We start from the raw sequence: 22,915 nt of genomic DNA on the forward strand, positions 1-22,915 counted from the left end.
CTGTGTTTCAGAGCTGTCTTTTGAAATAATTCACTGCAGGAAAACTCCCTAAAACCCCCAAAGTAGCCTTCCTTTTGGAAAAACTTCTTAGCCCATTCGAAAATTTCTGTTTCATATTCAATGAGCAAATGTAACACCTGGTACTTTTAAAACCGACGATTTCTTTAATTATTAACTCCCTGAGCAGTAGCTTCTTTTACAAATACTATAGCTGGGCAATGAGTTTGACTGTTAACAATTTGTGCTGTAAATCCATCTGTATTAGGAAGCAGCTTCTGTTATTTCCTTAGCTGAACAGTTCCAGGGTTGCTCTGGGTGTGACCTGCCTGTGCAGCTTGTATTGATATTCTTAGGCAAAGGAAAATACATGTGCAGCAACTCTGCAGCTTCAGGCCTGAATCAACTTCCACCAGCTACTCGGGTGTAAGAGTAGGGAAATTCAAATTACTGATTTTTTCCTTCTTTTCCAAGCTCCTACATTTATCACGTTTCTGAGATAAGATGTAGTAATTTTTGGTTTTCTGTTGAATTACATTGTGAGTTATCTCTCAGTACAAGTAGATGTTAAACCAAAAATGACATTTCTAAATCATTTCATACAACCGTGTAACCTCCAAAATTATTTTATAGTGAAATGTCTGCCTTAGCTCAAATTTTCAACTGCTTAATGTGTTTCAAATGTTTCCTTCTCTTAAATAGAATCTACTCTTGGCTTCAGACATACTTGCTTTGTCCACACCCTTCCTGAGCTAGCCCTAAGATTTATATTTTAAGCTCTTCCTTTCTCTTTGCACATTAACTTTTAAACCTTCAGGTCTGTCTATACTCAGCCTGTAAATGTATTTCGAGGGAGGGGAGCAGCACATGCTGGCAGTGTGTGCAGGTGTCACCTTCAGCACGAGTGACAATGCAGCCTCAGCTCTGAGGTCTGTCCTCATAAGACCTTGATTGGTGTGTAATGAATGCTGGGTATCAGCTCAGATAATCAACTGCTTTTTACATGATCATTAGCTGCTTTTAGAATCTCTTTTTTTTCCAACTGCTTATTTGTTCGGATGAGTGAAGGAAATTGAAGGAAAGATGATTCCTGCAGTTGTCAGTTCTGTACTGTCATCTGGTGGCCAAACATTGTCTTTTTCTTGAACTTTACATGAAGTAAGCCACTAGCTATGTCTTTTTGGGAGTTTTTTTTGTCCTGGAGGAATATATGAATGGATAAATGTCTTCAGATTTGTTCTTCCATCTCTCAGTTGGGTTTTTTTTTTTACCCATCCTGTTTCTTTATCAAATATTTATATGTAAGACCAAGTTCTTATCTGTACAGGGTCAGGCATCTTTTGTAATTATTTATTTCAAATGGAAGATGATGTTTGATTGTTGGGTTCAATTCTGTTGTCCTTTTAAAGACATGTTTTCCTTCCTTTTGTAATGTATCTCGATTGGCATGAGGACTAGTTATGATACAATTTTATGTTAAGCATTGTAGCATTTTCTTAGCTGCAAAGAGAATTTGTACTTCAAAAAGATGCCTTTTTATTTCTACATAGTAGAAATTTTTATTTATTATATTTATTTGTTTTTATTTCTACATAGTAGAGTAGTCCAGTCCTCTGTCCTGTCTAGCTTTCAAAATTTTGCCCTGCTGTAAGAAGAATGTTCTTTTAAAATCTCCACGTGTAGAATTAAAACCCTCCATGCTGCTTCATGCAAATCTATTCTTGTGTGCCTTTGTCCTTTCTGTTTAGACTTCTGAAAAACCTAAAGCAGATTTTCTTTCCCCACCCTCACAAGAAAAAAAAAAAAAAATTCAGTCAGTCAAGGTTATTAACCTCAAAAGTAATACACACACTGTCCCTGTGATAAGTGATCACTGACTCCTAGGAATTTGATCATCCTGGGGCAGTTTCTTTTAACAAGTGTCATAATGCTAGGTTTTGCCTGTGGAGACAAAGAACTTTTTCTGTAAAAGATTTCTTAGTGCCTGGGTTATGCTATGCAAAAAGGTTCTCTCTAACTGACAAATCTAGCTCTATTAATTAAATATATAGCACCATTTATTGCCACTGCTGCTTGGGGTAAAGAACTGCAGTCTGAACTAGAATGCAGTAAATAAAATTTACACTTAATTTGGACATTTCTGTAAAAAGGATAAAATAATGCTAAATTTCTAACTGCCCAGATCTGTTTTGTCTCACTGTAATACAAAAGACCAAAACCGATTTTTAGATTGTTTTATAATTCTGGTTGTGTTCTAAAATACTCCAACTAGATACATAGCATGGATCCATTAAGTTTTTCCCTTTCTGTTTTTCCCTGTTGATTCCAGCATAGCAGGACCTGACTTTGCTTTCTTCTCTCATCTGTGTCTGTGGCTCCTTTTTTCTTTTGGGAGTGAGGGGAGATGAATGTCACACAGATCTAATCTGCAACATTTGTTTAATGTAACTAGACTTCAACAAAATCACCTGGGGTTCTATTGGGGTTATGGCCCAGTCTTTGCTGCAGGAGAAATAGAAATAAAAGACATTTAAAGTCTTTGCTTGCCTGGGCCTTGAAGTTTTAGAAAACAGTGTTGATTTTAGGAGGTTTAGCAAGAGATGTGAAAACTATAGTAAACCTGTAAGGATGTTATTGCTGTATGCAGAGATGAGTATGAAACTCCTGTAAGCTCCCTCATACATTCCTAAGGGTGAAAATTATTTGCTTCTGCAACTGTGTTTTGGTATAACATTAATTTATTGCTTTTTTTTTTTTTTTTCAGGTTATCTAAATATATGTTTAAATACTGAGAATCTTTTTTTCTTTTTTTAGACTAACTGGAGCTATACAGTGGTCCCAGTTCAATGGTGCAAATGTTAAATATCTCTGAAAAAAATGAAATGCATTTTTAGCCTTTACTTTTGCTTACAGTGATAGAAAGCTTTAATAACCTGTGTTGTGGCTAAATACAGGGTAGATTTTAAAGAAAGGTAAGCAAACATTATTTCTTAGTAGGCAAAAAGTTTATGGATTTGCATTAAGAAAATTCACTTGTAAATCTGCTCAAAATAAATTACTTACCTGGGTAAGTTCTGTGTGTTTTGAATCAGTATTTTGAGCGTTCTATTCACAATTATTATTTCATTGCTTTTAGTTGCTGATGCATGGTCAAGATGAGTGGATTAGGAGAAAATTCCTTAGATAGTTTGACTAATGAGTCAAGGAAGCGCAAGCCATTGCCCTGTGACACACCTGGTGCAAGGTAGGTTTATACAGAACTTTCCTGGTTTTTCATCAGTCTTTAAAAATACTTTTTCAAATTTGCATCCTAATTTCGATTAAGTTCTAAGAATTTGTTTAGTTGAAAAATTCTCTAAGCCAGCTTCTGTTGTAAAGATCGATAACTTCACTATTAGTGCAGATTTTATACTTTAGACTCCTGTGGAAATTTTAATAAAGTGGACATATCATAATGGACCTTAAAGATCATCTAGTTCCAGTTCCTCTGTCCGGGGCAGGGATACCTTCCATTAGATAAGGAATCCCTTTCAAAGTTGTAATTGTAAGGCAAAAGAAGAGAAGACACTTGCTTCAGAGGAATTGTGAAGGCATCATCTCGTGTCTGGTCATTGATTTGTCAGGCCTCATTTCAGGGGGTTACATTTGGCAAAGAGTACTGCAAAAAGTTGAGCTTTTTGCTGGTTTGGTTGTGCTTCCATTTCTTTCAAGTTCATCTTAAATTTTAGCAATCTGTGATATCTTCCCTCCCCTCACCCAACTCTATCACATATTGTTGTCTGAGGGACTCGGTTTTCTGTTCCCCACAAACTTTGCAGTCTCTTTTATCCTTTCATGTTCTTCCTCCCACAGAGTATTAACATCTATTAAATTTGTCATCAGGCATCGTGTGTACTAATATTTGTCATTTTTATATGTACACATCCCCAGTGCCCCATGCCAATTGCCTTCATCCTTCAGCAGATTGTGTATGAGACCCTTAAATATCCCACGGGTTTTTTTATGAGTGCCCTTAATTCCATTTTCTCTTTCCCTTTTTACAGTGTCTCTCTGTCCATTCAGGAGTTCTTTTTCAGATTTTCACCCTTCATTAGCTTTCTTTGTCTTTCAAGCTCCTGCTTTGTCATGTATTTATTTTCTCCAGTGTTGGTCCATACATTTCCTAACTCCTTCACTTGGTTTCTTCTCAAAGAATGATTAATCTCTTTCAATTTCCTTGATGTGTCCATTCTTGCCCCTGCCCTGAGTTCCTTCTTTTTCTGTTCTTGCCATATTGTGACATTTCTGCCTGTTGATTTAGGCTGTAGACATTCTCTCTGCTCAGCACATTAACCTGGGTAGGAAAAGGAATTTCAAATATCCAGCAATGTTAGGTTGTCTGTGATTCTGCTTTTCTTGCATGTTGAGATGGCATTTAGGTCCTGATGCCTAGAAATTTATTAGGTATGTATGCCTTCTATAGTCATCTCTTTACAATCCAACTGAAAGGAGTTAATAGAATGCTACAATTCAGTTTCATTTGTCTAGCAAATTTTAAGCAACTGGAAATAATTTCTAAAATTAAAATATACTTTCTGTATGAGTGCTACAATTATATAACAAAAGCAACTGCTGTTTTCATTAAATCTGACAGTAGAGTAATAAACAGGATGATTTTTAAAAAATTAATACCTTTCTTCTATTCTTTTAATATAAATTTGTACTTAAAATTCTTTAAAAATATGCAAACCAAACAGCAGTGTAACAAAACACACACATTGTCCTTCAGATTCATGTTTGCTGGAAGAATAACTACTGCCTGGGTTAACAGTGGGTGTGAAGTGAAGAACATTATTGCTCACACAGTTTGTATAGGATGGTATAGAAGTATACAAAACAATGTTTTTCATTCCTAGTCTGGTCTGCAGTGGTGAGAAACGTCGACGTGAGCAGGAAAGCAAATACATTGAAGAGCTGGCTGAGCTGATATCTGCTAATTTCAGTGACATTGACAATTTCAATGTCAAACCTGACAAATGTGCTATTTTAAAAGAAACCGTGAGACAGATTCGACAAATAAAAGAGCAAGGTACAGTGCCCTGCTAAGTCAAAATTAATGGTTTCACTTTCATTGTGATTCTTTGTTTTTGAAGAAATAGTTACTTGCAAAATTGAGCAGTGGTTTTCATGATAGCATGTAACTGAACAGGTCTTTGGACTTGGACTTGATTCAAACCTTCAATGTGCCTTAAGTAATTTTTTGTTTTAAATTAAACAACTATGTATCATCACTTTTTCTTGGGAATCAGGATTTTCAAACTTTGTATGGCCTTTCTTACCAGCTTTGTACCACAGACAAGGTAAAAAATAGGAGATGGTTCTCTACCATCTGCTTGTACACTATGAAAATTCCCTACTGTTGCCTTTCCCTTCAAGGAAATATTTCCTTTTCTTATGGGCAAGCCTCTAATCAGAGATAGTGATTTTATAATGGATTTTCAAAAATTGCTTTTTTAGTGTAATTGAATGTACTCAGAATATAGTTAACTCAACAAAGAAGGAAAAAGCAATGCATCATATCCTGGTAATTTCTGTCAGGTAGGGTAAACCTCAGTGATAGAATACTATGTTTTAACTGGCAGGTGTATGCAAAACCCATGTCTTGAGATACAGAGTGATTGATATATATATATATATAAAAGTTCTTTTTTTTAAACACCACACCACCCCCATCTCCACCTCCCAAGCTTACATGTGTCATTTGGGCAGTAAAGTGAAAAGTCGATTTACAGAAATGTATCTTTTGGCTTTCAGGAAAAGCAGTTTCTAATGATGATGATGTTCAGAAAGCTGATGTATCATCCACGGGTCAAGGAGTTATTGACAAAGATTCATTGGGACCTCTTTTATTACAGGCAAGTACAGGTTAGGCCTTATTAAACCTCTGTGGAGCCAAATACACAGGGCAGGTGAAAATATTACAATAAAGTATGCAATCCTGTAGTAATAAAATAGTATGCAAGTACCATGCAGAAGTATGTTTGAATGGGTCAGGAATAAAATCTTTTTTAATAAAATCATTTTGCTGAAATTCTCTGTAGAAGGAAATAGAATAGCTTTTGATTTTGTCTAATATTCCTATGCTTTGCTTACTCCAGCAGTCATTAGCAAATTAGTGCTGAAGCAGTGCTTATTTGTGCAAGGAATATTTTATTTCTGGTAAGGGATGGACCTAAGATGGAGGGGTTTTTGCAAGGAGAGGTTTGTTATATGTGTTTGTATTTGTGTTACTGAATTATGAAGCATTTTAAATGAATGTTGCCATCAAGTAAAATAATCTAAGAATAATAGTGAACAAAGGTACACAGCAGATAGCCTTTCTTTATGCCTCAAAAACCAATCTGATATTTACAAGTTCATCAAAGTATTTTTGAAGCTTAATTTTTTAACATAGATATTGAATTTCTCTTTCAATTAAGAACATGCAGTATTTTGCTAGATCCTCCTATCTCATCACTTGGTAGTGGAAATGTCTTCATGACTTACTGCTTGTTTCTCCTGAACTTCTTGTTTCAATTTTCTAACTACTGAATTAATGTTACACATTCATGATCTAGTGTTCATATGAATCAAGAATGAAACAAAGCTGGTTAGCAATGTGAAAGCTGAATGGAATATCACATGGACATATTAATTATTATTATTATTTAAATAATTCCCTACCAGACACACTTTTCCTCAAAGAAGAATTTAAAACTTCATCTCTATCCTGAAAAGAAGTGAATATATTGTAAATTGACATTTATCATCCACACAGTTTTTAAACTAAATTATGTTCAGAATTAGTCTGTATGTCTTACGTGTTATGTTGTCACATTCATATTTAGGCCTTGGATGGCTTCCTCTTTGTTGTAAATCGAGATGGGAACATAGTATTTGTATCAGAAAATGTCACACAGTATCTGCAGTACAAACAAGAAGATTTGGTTAATACAAGTGTCTATGGTATCTTGCATGAAGATGACCGGAAGGACTTTCTTAAAAACTTACCCAAGTCTTCAGGTAATAAAAATTGATTTATTACACTTACTAAACTATTTTAAAAGCAATCAGAGAAGAAAAAAATGCCTTGTAAAGGATAACCTTTCAAAACAGATTACTAATATAAAGATTATCTTAATCTTGATCAATAGTACTGTAGTTTTACAATGGCATGCCATCAGAAATAAATGTGCTGGAAATTTACACTTGACTTTAGCTTTTGCAATTTGTTTACCTATAATTTTAAAATGGTGACACTAAAGGAGCACCTTCCCTAATACCACAAGGCTAGCTGAAGGAACTGCTTGTTTCTAAAATACATGAATGACTTCTCAGTACTCTTTCAAGTGACTGAAAGTGTCATGCAAAAAAGAAAGGATTATTGAGAATCAAGTGAAAAATATTTTCTACCAAGCTATATTGATTGTATATTGAGAAGGCTTCTTAAAATAATCTTTAATATCTGTAATCTAGGAATAGGGTATCTAAATGAAGAAGAATCAGTTATGAGTTGCTTGTATCTGAAAATCTGTATGAACTCTTACTGTGTTCTTTACAGTTAGTGGAGTTGCTTGGGCCAATGAAACACCTCGACAGAAGAGCCACACCTTTGAGTGCCGGCTGATGGTGAAGAGCCCTCATGACCCCTTTGAAGATGGAGGTGGCTACCAAGACACACGTCACAGATATGAAACTATGCAGTGCTTTGCTTTATCACAGCCAAGAGCTATGATGGAAGAGGGGGAAGGTAGGAATTTTTGTGGAATTGTCATGCAAAGAAATTTCTGTGAAAAGCTCTTTGATGTTTTTGAAACCGTTTTCAAGAGCTGAGCAACTTGAATCCTTGCTGTCTGTACTTCCATTGTAACAACACAAGAGGCTCAGCTGTTTTATTAGAATATTCAATACAGTAAAACAGGAGACCATGAAAGAAGAAACATTCTTTTTAAATACAGATCTGCAGTCCTGCATGATTTGTGTGGCACGTCGTATCACAGCTGCAGAGGGGGCATTTTCAGCTAATCCAGAGAGCTTCATTACAAGACATGATCTTTCAGGTAGGAAATATTCCCAGGAGGAAGGTATGAAGGAGTCTTCTTTGTCCATGTGCTCTTGTTTGAAATAAATGGAGTATGGATTGTGTAGTTACTAACAGAATTCATACTGAGGATTCCCAATTGCTTTTTACAATATACCATTGTTGGTAATGAGGTGTAATAAAACCTGTGGCAGACATTTTCCTCTGTGTCTTACTGGTTGGTAAAAAGCATTACTTGTGTTTTAATTAGCATTTCAAGTGATTGTCATTCTGCTTTCCTTTACACTGAAGAAATATTTTAGGTCATAACTGACACAAATGGAAGTCCTTTGGAATGTTTGTATTTTTATATAACACATGAACGAATGTTTAAAGTAGTTTATGCTGTTTAAATCCAAAGAGTTGTATAATCTAAATGGGATTTTTTTCAGATTTTTTTTTTGTGTTTATGATGTTCATTCAATGTAGTTGGTCAGTATTTTAAAAAATTTTACTCTATGTGCATCCCTTAGGTGCCTGTAACCAGAGGCTAAAGTCACTGTTTTCTAAAGCTCTGACATTGACCTGAGGGTGATTAACTCCCTCTTACTCAGTTACATAAATCCCTTTAAAAAGCAGCATCACAATCTCATAGGGCAGATAATTCATAAATGTAACTTCTGCATGCTCAGAATTTGGTGATTAAAAGAGTTCTATTGGAGCTTTATGAAATGTACTGTATTTATCCAAAAAGAATTGGCACAGTCATAAAGAGTTGAACTTTGGTGTTGTCTGTCCTGTTAAGGCAAACTTATCAACGTTGACACAAACTCATTACGATCTTCCATGAGACCTGGGTTTGAAGACACAATTCGAAGGTGTATTCAGAGATTCTTGTGCCACAGTGATGGGCAGTCATGGTCAAATAAACATCACTATCATGAAGGTAAAAAAATCAGTTTACAATGGTTGGGTCATATTGCTTCTCCTAAGGGCTGAGGTTTTTTTTCTGAAAAACAAAAATGTTAAATTCTGCCTGTGTTCCTTTCTTTTCATGGTTTTTGTTAATTACTGTGATTCATTTAGCAGCTGAAGGAGGATGACCCCTTGAGAACAAGAAATTCTGCTGGAAGTTATGTTGTTTTTTCAATGTGTTTGTTTTGGAAATTGTCACCTGGAAATATCAAATATCTGGAAAATACCAGATATATGATCTGGGGTATCCATTTCCACAGATGGATACAGCAATTACAGAGTTATATTTCTGTGATGATATATCATCCTTAATTAGCATTAGCTTGTTACTTTTGATTAATGTTAGTTTAATGTTATTTTCATTCACTCTTTCCATTCTTAAAGAACCACCCTCTGAAAGTGATAACAGTTGTGCTGATGCCATTTTCTTATTCTCAAGACACAGAGCTCAAAATGCCTTCAGCTTTCCAGTGCCACAGATTTTGTAATGCTAATTTGATAACTTTGCTAGATAAGTGAAATGCAGCCACAGTCTGTAGTAAGAAAGATGATATTTTCTAATTTTTCCAAACTCTGGTCTTTTTGAAGGATTTACAAAGTAATTAGAGCACAGGGCATATTAAATAAAGATAAACTCATTCTGTCAGAAAATGGGTTTTCCAGAAGTTCTTCGACATAATTGATCAAATGAATCCTAAATTAACAATGTGCAAAGCTCAAATTAAAACCAATAGTTTCCACAACTTTTTGATTGAAGCAAACTTAGTGCTTCCCCAAGCAGGAGCCATGGAACCTGTAATCTAACCTTGGAAGTCTGTTAACAAATGCAGAAGCTGTGTCTGGTGAGCACAAAATATTGCAGCATCAAAATAATCTCATTTGCTTTTATTGTCCCTCTGTTGATAGAGGAGAAGTTGTGGAATATTTTCTTTTTCTTCTCTGTCTCGGGTATATATTTTTATTTATTTTTTTTTTAAGTTTTATGGTTTGCTTTGTTTCTTTTTTTTAATCCTCAGTAAACGGGAAGGGTATTGTGTCCAAAATATCTTCTAATTCATCTTAATAATTCTTGGGATGTTAAATATTAACTATATTTGTGTATTATTCCCTTCACAGCTTATACACAAGGCCATGCTGAAACCCCATTGTACCGATTTTCTTTAGCTGATGGTACAATAGTGACAGCTCAAACCAAGAGTAAATTATTTCGAAATCCTGCCACTAATGACCGCCATGGATTTGTCTCTACCCACTTCCTCCAAAGGTAGTAGTAGAAATTAGGAGTATCTGTTTAGAATTTAAGTGGCAAAGTTTTAAAAAAATACATATGATCTTGAAGATAACCTGAGAAAAATACTAAATATTTTGCCTGATATTAAAATATTTTACCTGGTTAAAATTCAGATGGGAAACAGAGCTGCATAGCATACAAATAAATGTATAAACCTATCAGAGTCCCATTTTAACTATGTGGCAGAAAGAATCAAAAGAGAATTTTCTTCTCAATACCTGCACACAAAGCCTGTGCTATGTTTTTTCTAGTTTTTTGTGTGATTAAACACTGAAAATAGAAATGCTCAATCATGTGCTTTTGCAGACCAATTAAAAATACAACAAAATCCTCTCAGATGCATAATCCATACCTGAAATGTGCCTTAAGTAGTATTTCCTGTGACCTGTTCTTGTTCTTGGCAAGACTAATTGAAATGTCACTTTGGAGGGTAACTGTCTCCTGGCATTAGAGTGTCTCCAGATGCTGAAAAATTAGTAACTTGTTCAGGGTCACACATTGTTAATGTGCACAGTAGAATGGTGTCAGGCATTGACTCAGGAAGGGGGTAAAAGGAGGAGGATCTTTGAATTGATAAATCTGATTAATAATGTGACCATTGATCAAAGCTTTTAGAGGCAGTGATACTGTATGTGCTTATTACTCAAAGCCCCCAGAGGGTCACACATTTCTATAGTGAATAAATGTGCAAGCTTGAATTCTCACTGCTCTCTTTTGGAAAAAAATATTTGGGCAATTATTTAATAATGTATTTGTAGCATATGATTCCAAATAAGGTTTTAATTTGTTTTCTTTGGGTTTCTGGGGACAATGTTGAATTTACAGAGAACAAAATGGATATCGACCAAATCCTAATTCTATTGGGCAAAACATCAGAACACCTGTGCCTGGAAACACAAATTCTGTGAATGGCCTTATGAACATGTCACCTGGTCAAGCCTTGCCAATGCAGAGCAGGAGCTGTGGGATGGGAGATCCCAGTGCAATGGCTCAGCTCAGCAGCACTCGATATGGAGGCCTTGGGAATACAGGGCCAGTGAACCCTGGACCTGGAATGCAGTCCTCTGCTTATCAGAGTAACAGTTTTGGCTTAAATATCAGTAGCCCACCACATGGTAGTTCTGGCTTAACTTCCAACCAGCAGAATCTAATGGTATCTCCTAGGAATAGAGGGAGTCCCAAAATGAGTTCACACCAGTATTCTCCAGTTACAGGTATTTTATTTTTGCTTTATGCTCTTTTTTTCTTTTCAAGCTATCTTTTCTCACTTCTATCTGAATTCCATCTTTCATCCATTTTAGTCATTGTATATGACCCTGCATGTGTTACTTGAATGTGGTATACCTGACTTCATGGTAAAAATGTATTTTAAAATTATTAACTCAGTGTGGCAGTCACAGGCAATAATGTCATCTAAAAAGTTTGATCTCTGTCACATGATACAGGTACTCACTCACCAATGGGATCTGCCAGCAACACTACCAACAGCACTTTCTCTAGCAGTTCTCTTAGTGCTCTGCAAGCCATTAGTGAGGGTGTTGGAAATTCCCTTTTATCAACACTTTCTTCACCGGGTCCAAAATTGGATAATTCCCCAAACATTAGCATAACTCAGCAAAGTAAAACAAGTACCCAGGACTCCAAAAGCCCTTCTGGTTTGTATTGTGAACAAAACCAAGTGGAAAGTTCTGTCTGCCAGTCGAACAGCAGAGATCTCCTTAGTGAAAAAGAAAGTAAAGAGGGAAATCTGGAGGTATCTGAAAGTCAGAGAGGACCAGCTGAGAGCAAAGGGCATAAAAAACTGCTTCAGCTACTCACATGCTCCTCAGATGAAAGAGGACATTCTACAGCATCAAACTCGCCTTTGGACTCAAATTGTAAAGAAGCTTCTAGCAGCGTTACCAGTCCTTCAGGAGTTTCCTCATCAACTTCTGGAGGGGTCTCTTCCTCCTCTAACATGCATGGGTCACTCCTGCAAGAGAAGCACAGGATTTTACATAAATTGTTACAGAATGGTAATTCTCCAGCAGAGGTGGCCAAGATCACAGCTGAAGCTACTGGTAAAGACATGTACCATGATGCCAGCACCACAGCCTCGTGTAGAGAAGGCACTGCCAAACAGGAACAACTGAGCCCAAAGAAGAAAGAAAACAATGCTTTACTAAGATACCTGCTAGATAAAGATGATACTAAGGACCCACTTTCCAAAGAGTTAAAGCCTAAAGTGGAAGGTTTGGATAATAAGATGGGACAGTGTACAAGTTCTACAATTCCTACTTCAAGTCAAGAAAAAGAAATGAAAATAAAAATGGAGCCAACAGAGGAGGTACAGCATAATGTAAAATGATGGCAGAGAATATTTTATTCTTACAGTGAATGACTAAATGTAGAATGCTCTACAGTATGTATGTGTAAACATCTCTAATGATGTGAAACAATAAAATCAGGTTTAATTGTGAATGAAAAAGCACAAACAAAAAGAACTACAGGGTATGTATATAACCAGATCTGATGTCCTGAAGTCCTGGACTAATATTTTTAAGTTTTGTTATGATTAAGGTAATATTTACAAATTATTCCTTAAAATCAGATCTTAGCACGTTTGGCCTTATAGCTTAGGGGCCATATCTGCCTCTGCAATTAGTTGGCAATACAAGAGCAAAAGGTAAAACATGATTTCATTTTGAAAATACAAACAGTAATACTTGAAATAGCCACGATTTGGTTTAGTTCATTGGTTGGTTTTAGTGCTCTTTTTTCTTTCCTTAAATGAGGGAATATGTTCTTCCAAATATATATATATATATTCAGCACTCAAATAAATACATACCAAAATATATAAATGTATATATAATTTATATATAAAAATACAAATAAATAAGTTTTAGAGCTGGAATTCCAAGAAATGTCATGATACAGAAAACTAACACCATGGAACAACTACTCTGAAACCAGCAGTACACTGTTCTTAAAATTACAATGTGTATATAACATTTTTGTATTTAAGTCCTAAGATTTGGAACTTCAAAGTAAGCAGTACTGGTCAGTAGGGCAGAGTTTACTGAAGATATATCAATTTTTTTAGACCTTGGATTTCCCAAATCAGTAATAACTGAGTAAATAATTTAAAAAAAAAGTCAAAACAAGTTTTATATTAGCTACTGGCTGCCTATAAATGAAACATCTCATGCCATTGTTTGAATACCACTTGCAGAAAAGTCACTAACAGCTCTGTAATAATACACAACATGTAGTTTCAGCACTTGCTAATGGAATTAGGATATTCAGAGAAGCTTCTTTTGTGAAGATATGGATCCACTGTATATGAATTATTTTTTCTATTGAAACTGTATCTGATTTAAAGACAAATTTTTAAAGAAAGTTAGGACTCCAACTGACCAGAAAAACCTGTGCATAATTTTTGTGTCTTGTAGCATTCACCTATAGTTTTTTGTGTATGATAGATACATTATTTATCTGAATGGTACATGCTCTCTATATCATTTGCTATCATTAGTGTTTTTATCTTAGTGATTTGTGATCATTGAAATGTTTATATTCAGAAGTGTTTTTCATTTTAGTCACGTGTGTTTTCTGCTAATTCTCAAAATTACCCACGCAAAATACTCTAAAAAAAAAAATGTATCTAAATGAACCTGAAATTCTTTGGAAGTTAGCTCAAGATAGTGTCAGTGAATTAAAACATTTCTGTCACAGTCATATACTTTAGGATTAGCGAGGAGCTGAATAAAAATTGAAGTGTAGCCACATGAGAGTAAATAACCTTGGTATTTTACTGCATCATTTTCAGATGAATGGAGACTTGGATAATTTGGATGCAATTCTAGGGGATCTTACTAGTTCAGAGTTTTACAATAATGCTATGTCTGCAAATGGAAATAATCCTGGAACAAAGCAAGCATTCTTTCAAGGAAATGCCCTGTTGGGTAAGGAATTAAATCTTCCACCTGGGTTTTAAAGTTAGGGTTTTCTTCTCACCTGATGTAAATATAATGAGTCCTCAAACCCTTAGAGAATCCTTTCTTTATCTGCTGTATCTTCAAGGACAAATGTAATGCAAAACGGTTTTATATACACTATTAGCTGTCTTGGCAGCACTCACCTACTGTATACACAATGAGTGACATTCAGTTCCTTGTTTTGTGGTTTATTCTGGCTTCATCTGATGTAAATTTCCCAGAGACAAGTCATCAGGAAAGCAGTTTGTGAGTTGTAAATTAAAATTGAGAATTTTTATCCCTTACTAATGACCACAGATATGATATGGGATTGTGGCAAGCTTTTAATTCCTTTCTTATTCTATATAAAAACATCTTGTGACTGGTAACTTCTAATTATTACTCCTCCTTAACTTCCAAAGGATTGCCCTTCCTTAGGAGGAGGCAGAGCAGGAGGGGAGGATGAGCTGGGTAATAAACCAGCATCAGGGCATTGCTGTGTTCTCCCATGCCACTGCTCATCTCTAGATTACACAGGGCAGAGGATTGCTGAGATAACCAAAGGAGCTGAAAGATGGATAATGAAAAACATGAAACCAGGTACAAGAATATGGAAGGCCACTGACACCATTGACTGTGGAGCACAGTGGGTTGTGGGTTGTGTGTAGAGGACACTGTGCTCAGGAACACACCATGTCTGCATTCCAGCTGTTCTCAACAGAACCAGTTGTTTGTACCTCCATGTGGGAGTTAATCACAGTCTCAGCAGTCCACTCAGAGATATCAAGAAGTCTGGAATACTAAGTTCATTACAGAACTTAAATTCAAATGAACCCCTTTTCTTCTGTAGGGCCAAAGGGAAGTGCCTTTGACTTTTTCTGCAAAATATTCTAACTATGAGTTCAAAATGGGAGTTTTTGTTGTGAAAACATGAGCAACTATTTCTGGCTTGCTTAACATCAAGTATATGAGCTCATAAAGAGATGAGACTAATTTAAGTCATTAACAGTGTATTGTATTTCAAATGTACAGTTGCATGCATCTTTTAATTCTTTAACAGGTGTGAAGAGCCCCCAGCCTGTGCAGACTGCTCGGCCACCTTTTAACAGAGCCTTGTCTTTAGACAGCCCTGTGGGCTCAGGTGCTTCAGTGAGGAATGTCAATGCATTCTCCGTGTTACAAAAGCAAAACTTGATGGGTGGAAGTCCAAGAATGATTGAAAACCAAGAAAATTTTGCAGCAAATCTCGGTTTGTTGGTTGTATATAAACAGCTCTCATTTTAAAGGAAATAGCTTTTATGTAAAAAAAGTTGCAAGATTAAAATATAAATTTCAGTTAGAATAACCTGTAACATTAAAGAATTTTAATTTTACCATCATTAATATGTCTGAATTACTATCTTAGTTAAAATTATAAGAACATAGCTGTCTGTCAGTACCAGTACTTTAAGTAGTAAATTATTTTTTACTATTTTGAGTTTTCAGTTTAACTTGTGCTTTTGATATATAGAAGCAAGAACAATTCACAGTGGCAGCCAGTCATGAATTTTATGTATATTTAGGCTCACACAGTTTTTGTATGATTTAGAATTTGGCATGGTGAGCTCTAGATGCTTTTGTAGGACTTGAGTCAATTGGCTCTGACATCAGCAGGTGCACTTGGTGAAATAGCAAAATAATTCTAAAACCAAAATACATAATGTATCCAGATAATAAATTTTGGTGTTTTCTGCTCTTCCTTGTAGCAAGCGCTCCCAACAGAAATGTGGCAATGAATCAGCCTCAGTCAGGAGACTGGGGTTTGCCAAACTCCAAAGTGAACAGATTGGAATCTGCAAGTTCTGCCTCAGTGTTGAGAGCAGGACCCGAGTTTAGTCCAACCCTCCTGAGGCCCCCAGAGGGTGCCTGTGTGTCTGGGCTGCCTCGCTCTAACAGCATCTCTGCTACCAGGCCAATGCTGCAACAGCAAATGATTCACATGAGTGAGTTCTGAACTTCTTCTTGTCCTGCACTGCACTGTGTCACTGGGCTCTTGGCAAGCATTCACCATTCATTTTTGGTAAAATGCTAGATTTTCATTGAGAGGCTTTTTGAGGTAGACTCTTTTTGTTCCCTCTGACGTTTTATGACTTTTTGGTGGTGTTCCTGTTTGCTTCTGGTGCTGTGTGTCTCATACACAGATCATTTGTTCTGGGTCCTGAGGTGGGGGATGAGATAATTTGTGTGTGTTTCTTTAGTGCAGTATTTTCTGCTAAATTCCAGGAACTAAATGGCACCTGTGATTCCATATGGGAAGATACTAGCATTGAGGTTAATTCAATTCATCCTATTTGATATAGATGCCTTTTTTTGTTGTCGTTCCTTGCAGGGCCAAATGAGATAAATATTGACATGGGAGGGAACCCCTATGGACAGCCTGGACCTTCTAACCAGCCTGGACTGTGGCCTGACAATATGATGTCCATGGAGCAAGCACCACGGGGTTCACAAAACAGGTAGAATTGGGCAAGGTTTTAAGGTGATTCTAAATACAACTGTTAGCTGTCTGTCAGAAGAATTTATGACCTGGAAATAAAATTGTGTAGCATACACAGTGGGGATAACAGATTTGAGCTAGAATTCCATTTCTGGAATGGTTCAGAAATGTTTCCCCTTCTGCTGGTGATCTGACACTAGATAGTTCTTTTAACCCAGCTCCACAAAAGACATTGTTAACAAAATCTATTAATCTTTGAGTTGGGAGACACAGAAAAAAAGAGATGGGAGACTCTGAAATTGTATCTCTGTGGCACACAGCAGAAACCAGGAGAAAACTGAATTTATATGTGTTCAAGGATGCATGGAAGGTGCCTGGACATTTTAGGATATAAATTTGGGACTTGGGTCTTACTTAAGTCTCACTTCAGCTGTCTGGGTGACTATAATGCTTAATCAAACCCAGGTCAATATATGATATAAAAACTGTTGTTTTCCTTGTAATGGTTGTAATGAATTTCTTCACTGAAAGAATGGTCAGGCAATGGAACTGCCCAGGGAGGTGATGGAGACACCATTCCTTAATGTGCTCAGGATATTGCACCTAGCCCTGTAAGTGTGGTTGACAAGGTGGTATTTTCTCAAAGGCTGGTCTCCATGAGGTCTTTTCCAACCTTATTGATTCCTTTACTTTTTTAATTTATAGACAATTAGTTCGAAGCTCTTTGGATGATCTCTTATGTTCGACACCAAATGTGGAAGGCCAGAATGATGAAAGGGCACTTCTGGATCAGCTGCACACACTCCTGAGTAACACAGATGTCACAGGGCTGGAAGAAATTGATAGAGCCTTAGGAATTCCTGATCTTGTAAACCAAGTAAGTAAACAGATATTTTGGCCATTTATTTTCCAAAGACTAGTATTATTTTGTTACTTGAAAAGAAAGTGAAGAGAGCCTCCTCATTTACTTCATCTCCTCATACCCTCATGTTCATATTCATCCATTTCCCTTTGGAAACCTTTACATTGACTAGTGATTTTCAATGGGGTTTGAAATTTCTTGTGCATGACAAGAAATATAAAGTGGCATATTCTTACAGAAGTTTATTGTATAATGTCTTGGTTTATATAGGTGAAGTTTGGGGTGTAATTCATTAGAATTCTATATAATTCTATTCTATATTTTATATGTATATATAAAAAATTCTGTTGGGTTCCTTACTAGTCTGCTGTCATCTGAGCTTAGGTTGTGAATTATTTGACTGGCAGTGTTGTGGATGCTTCCCTCTCCTTCAGATCTAGGAATTTGAATTTGCATGGCTAGCAAATAAGAAAAAGAAATTCTATGAGTAATTTGGAAGTTGCTAAGACCCACATGATACTATCATTTGTACAAATTGCATCAAAAAGTGCAGAAGGGCTTGAATGGTGACACTGGTTTGCTTGTGTATGCAGTGTGCAGCAGAATTGATTTTAAAAGGAGTTGTTATTATTATTATTAATCACTTAGTTTGGAGACAGAAGTAACAGTAGCTGTCCATGGTATTTCTACCCAAGAAACTGCTGGCTGGTGTATTATGCTGTGTTAGCTTTGTTGCTCCTTTAGGAATTCTCTATGTACTGCTAGTGAAAGCATTTCTGTTTCTGTTGAAGGGACAAGCTTTGGAACCCAAACAAGATTCATTTCAAGCTCAGGAATCTTCAGTTTTGATCGACCAGAAGCCTTTGTTATATGGTCAACCCTATCAAGGGCAAGGGGCAGCAGTGCCAGGTGCTTTCAGCAACATGCAGGGACAGCAGGCATCTTTTAATTCGGTGATGAATCACATGAGCCAAGGAAGTTTTGCTCTGCCCAGCGTTCATCCACGAGCAAACGTGGCCAGAGCTCGGAGCAGCAGTGGCCCAAAGCAGCTGCGAATGCAGCTCCAGCACAGGCTCCAGGGACAGCAGGTAATTGTTGGATCCTTCATGTTTTAGAATAGAATCGTTGTACATGGAATTGTGGTGCTTTACACACGTGACAATGGGCATTACAACAGATGATGGAGAGGGTGGATCTTTTATTTTGGCAGTGCTTCACGTTGATGGCTGTAGAACTGGAAGAACGTTTATCAGGGCAAGTGTTGCTCCTTTGTCAGCCTCCCTAGCTCCAGATTGGCAGCACACAAAAGGATTGCTCGTTAAAACTTTTGTACAGTGTAAACTCTGCATGAGCTCTTCACCCGTGTTTAGGATTTTTTTGGAACCTCACAGATAGCATTAAATCAGAGCTGTATTTCCTCTGTAAATCAGGTGTGACTTCTTTCTCACTGTGTTTTTTAACGAATCATTTGGGCTTATCAATATATGGGTTTGCTTTCCATTTAGTAATTTAATGTCATTTTAGGCATTTTCTTCAGATGAAAGGTGAGAGAACAGATTCAACCACATAGATCTTAATACTAGGTTGAAAACACTGCTTAAAAAATTGGTGCATGATTTCAGCATTGAATTCCCCATGTGAACATGCAGGCTTGATATTAAATACAGTGTACTAATTAAACCAGGAAAACAGAACTACTGCTGTGTGACATGGTGTGTGAACAGAATACATGCAGGTAACACCAAGGCAATGGCAACACACACCTGAAGTGCACAGAGTAGGTTTATTCCATCATCTGGGATTCCCAAAAACAGACACACATGCACTGCTAAGCTTATTTTTTAGCAGGGCAAAAAGCACCCAGGCCTGAGTCCTGCATTCCATATCTCAAGGGCCTGGAGCATGCACAGTGCTCCATCAGGCTGTAGTTTCTCATCTCCAAACCTCCTGTCTCCCTTCCCCACCTTTACAAAGAGGCCCAAGTCTATGGGAAAGGCTTTGAAAAGTCTTTAACAGCATCCTGCTGTCTTTTGTAAGAAAATTCCATTTCTTGTCTGTAGACAGACAACATCCCAGAGGAACCATAAATACCTGAGTTTTCTCAGCTAGAGTATTTTCTGACATCTCCCAGGGACACTGTTGGTCCTTGACATAAAACAATTCTAAAAACAACTTCTTTTTCTCTCTCCTGCCAATCTTCCATTTTTCAACCCCTTCCTCTCCACACATAGGACTGCAATGTTAGGAAATACTGTGTTCTCTCTTGGTTTTCTGTGACACTAATTGTTTAAAACAAATAGTCTGCTCTTTGTCCCTAAAGAGTGCTAATTTCAAGGGAAATGAAAATCCAAGGCCAGTTAATGCTGCACTGTTTGAAGAGTTTTTCTTTTTGTGTGTTTGAGCTGTTTAAAGAAATAGTTTGGTTCTTCAGGCAGATCAGACAAGGCAAAAATAAGCCATTACACTTTATGGATTCAAGAGGTCTGTAAAGAAAGTGTTTGTGCAGGAGTTGCCATTACTTTGTTCAGATACTGTTATTTTCAAGCTAATAGTACTAAAATGTCTTTTTCCAAGTTCCTGAATCAGACTCGTCAAACACTTGAAATGAAAATGGAGAATCCCATCAGTGGTACCAGCTCTGGGATGAGACCAGTTATGCAGGCACAGGTGGGATCCCAGGTAAGTACATACCACAGTAGCCATCAATTTAGAATTTCAGCCTTCTTTCATGGCTTTACAGCATTCCTCTTTGGTGGTATTCCTCTGTGTCATTTTTTTTAGAGAGTTTTTTTTTTTTTTTTTTTACCTCCCTTACCTTTACCTTCCTGTGATTTGCAGGGGGATTTGGTCATTAGGTCATGCTGTCAATTCAGTGTGCCAAGTTTTCCCATGTAAAATAGCATAATTTGTTTAGCATTAAGGACAATTTAATGCAAACTTTTGTCTTAATATTTTGATGATTGTTTTTTGTACTGGCTGTGGGTTTTCCTTGACTTGCTGGGTCTTAGGAATGAGTTTGATTGACTCTGACATGATTTTATTTATAAAAACATCTTCTAATATGATTTTTCTTTTCTTTGGGGGGATAGCAGCAAGGTTTTCTTAATGCTCAAATGGTGGCTCAGCGTAACAGGGAACTAATAAGTCACCATTTTAGACAACAGAGGATGGCAGTGATGATGCAGCAGCAACAGCAACCTCAAGCCTTCAGTCCACCACCAAATGTGACAGCCTCAGGAAGCATGGATAGTGCTTTGACAGGCCCTCCAATGGCTCCAGTTCCTTCACAGCAATTCCCCTATTCACCTAATTATGGTACTAGTACTAACATGTTTGGCTTTTTTTTTTTTTTCCATTTATCTGGTTTTCTTTTCCCTTTTTTTATTAATCCAAACTACCTAAATACCAATCATTCTGAAAAATGGAATATACTGCTACAAAAAAGGATGACTTTTCCCCTTCCAATCACTGCAAGAAGATAAACTAGAAGTACTAGGTGATCACTGAAGTATATTTTATTTGTCTCCTTTGTTTTTTTTTTTTGAAGGAATAAGCCAGCAAGCTGATCTTGCATTTAGTAGAGTATCAAGCCCTCCCAATTCAATGCTGTCATCAAGAATTGGACCCTCCCAGAACCCTGTGCTGCAGCACCCTCAGTCAACACCAGTGTACCAATCTTCAGAGGTGAAGGGCTGGCCCTCAGGAAGCATGCACAGAAACAGGTGAACTCCAAGATTAGGATTAAAACTTCTGTTTCAAAAAGTGTCTTTCATTTCTGATGGAAGTAGAAACTATGTTAAATAGCATGTAGCAGGAAAAGGATTTACAAGGTGAAAAAGTAACTTTGTAGTGTCTGTATTGTCCTTCATCCTGCTCTGGTTTAGGAAATAAAATGATGAAGTGTATTTTATGCTTATCTCCATTGATTTATATATTTGACCTCTACAATCTTTGTAACCAGAAGCAACATTCAGTCTTTAAATATTAACTTAATATTCAAAGAAAAAATAACTTGGGAGAGGAGGTGGGGAAACACAAAATATCAAATAGTGTAATAGTAGCCTCCAGAAAGATTACATAAGGCATACACATACATTTCTAAAAACTCAAATTCCTTTTGGGAGGGGAATTTCCATCTTAAACAGATATTAAGTAAAAAAGGATAAATGTGAAAATAGTTTTGTTTTTCATGTGGTGACAGCTGGTGCAGGGAAGGCAACACATCAGTGTGTCAACTTCTTGGAAGGTCACGTTATTTATCCTTTTGCCCTTCAGTTCTTTTCCCCAGCAGCAGTTGAGCCATCAGGGGAGCCCAGCAGTGTACAGCATGATGCACATGAACGGCAGCAGTGGCCACATGGCACAGATGAGTATGAACACCGTGCCTATGGCAGGACTGCCCATGGCTCCAGACCAGGTGAGTTGTACATCAACACTGAGGAAAAGATTTTGTGTCTCTTTATGAATTGAGTACAGTCTGCTGCCATCCATTCCTCTGGCACAATCCTGTTCTCAGTTAGCCTGTTTGTATTTGCACCTATTCATTTTATATCCTAAGAGATGCTTTCTTTTTGATGATGCATGAGCAAATTCACAATGAAGCCAAACTTATGCTGGCATTAGCTGTTGACTTTGAATTATCATGGGTAGGATCAAGCCTTAAACCAAGGATGATTAAATACTTCTCAACCTGGAGAAACCCCCCCCAAAAAACCCCATGGACATTGTGAGATGCATCTGCAGCAGATGTTAAAAATTGTATTTTATAGCTCTTCGGAGTCAGGCTAAGAATCCTGTTAGTGCAGTATCCTTCTGGCAGACACTGATAATGATACTTGCCCTACAATACCTTGGAAAAACTTGTGTATGCATAGCTAGAAATTATGGAAAATTTAAACCCCTCATGTAAGCTGAAAATGCTAAAAACAGGCACTGAAAAGAAAGCTGAAATACAAAATTTTTGTACACTTTGTTACAATCTTTCCACAAAATACCTAGGATGAGCAACCTAATAATAACATAAGCTAAATCTATTCAAGTAAAAAGTACCTCATGAAATTTTGTCCAGCATACCTGAGAGAGCAGTCAGAACAATGAGGATTCTGGGGGATAAGTAAAGTTTTGGAGGACTTTTATAAAAGGCACTTGTTGTATTAAAGAGGGAAATATGAAGGTGAAATGTCAGATTTTCCAAATCTACATGACATAGATACCCAAATAGTGTGTTTAGGAAATTCTAGGACAGCATTTATCCTCTAGAAATTTATTTTCAAAGTGGAGCACTAAAAATCCATTCTTCTGTTCCTAGGCATTGATT

The 22,915-nt window shown here is 36.8% G+C and overlaps 1 protein-coding gene across 6 annotated transcripts in view; it reads left to right on the forward strand.

The window, feature by feature from the left end:
* Window positions 1-22,915, forward strand: part of NCOA3 (nuclear receptor coactivator 3) — a 50,910-nt gene that overhangs the window by 24,748 nt on the left and 3,247 nt on the right. For 5 of the 6 annotated variants that reach the window (XM_088175126.1, XM_014876080.2, XM_088175124.1 and 2 more), the window contains 20 exons: window positions 3,134-3,241; window positions 4,893-5,065; window positions 5,791-5,891; window positions 6,864-7,038; window positions 7,577-7,765; window positions 7,974-8,075; window positions 8,841-8,981; window positions 10,127-10,274; window positions 11,127-11,515; window positions 11,747-12,627; window positions 14,113-14,248; window positions 15,321-15,509; window positions 16,006-16,242; window positions 16,629-16,755; window positions 17,442-17,613; window positions 18,390-18,686; window positions 20,173-20,277; window positions 20,688-20,913; window positions 21,146-21,320; window positions 21,874-22,015. In XM_088175126.1, coding sequence (XP_088031252.1) covers window positions 3,144-3,241; window positions 4,893-5,065; window positions 5,791-5,891; window positions 6,864-7,038; window positions 7,577-7,765; window positions 7,974-8,075; window positions 8,841-8,981; window positions 10,127-10,274; window positions 11,127-11,515; window positions 11,747-12,627; window positions 14,113-14,248; window positions 15,321-15,509; window positions 16,006-16,242; window positions 16,629-16,755; window positions 17,442-17,613; window positions 18,390-18,686; window positions 20,173-20,277; window positions 20,688-20,913; window positions 21,146-21,320; window positions 21,874-22,015 — 4,203 coding nt within the window. In that variant the 5' untranslated portion in view covers window positions 3,134-3,143. The remainder of the gene's footprint in view (window positions 1-3,133; window positions 3,242-4,892; window positions 5,066-5,790; window positions 5,892-6,863; window positions 7,039-7,576; window positions 7,766-7,973; window positions 8,076-8,840; window positions 8,982-10,126; window positions 10,275-11,126; window positions 11,516-11,746; window positions 12,628-14,112; window positions 14,249-15,320; window positions 15,510-16,005; window positions 16,243-16,628; window positions 16,756-17,441; window positions 17,614-18,389; window positions 18,687-20,172; window positions 20,278-20,687; window positions 20,914-21,145; window positions 21,321-21,873; window positions 22,016-22,915) is intronic. The other variant, XM_088175128.1, reaches the window with a different exon arrangement.

This window comes from Sturnus vulgaris, chromosome 17 (assembly GCF_052056855.1).
Source record: "Sturnus vulgaris isolate bStuVul1 chromosome 17, bStuVul1.hap1, whole genome shotgun sequence".
In the NCBI taxonomy this organism is placed as follows: Eukaryota; Metazoa; Chordata; class Aves; order Passeriformes; family Sturnidae; genus Sturnus; species Sturnus vulgaris.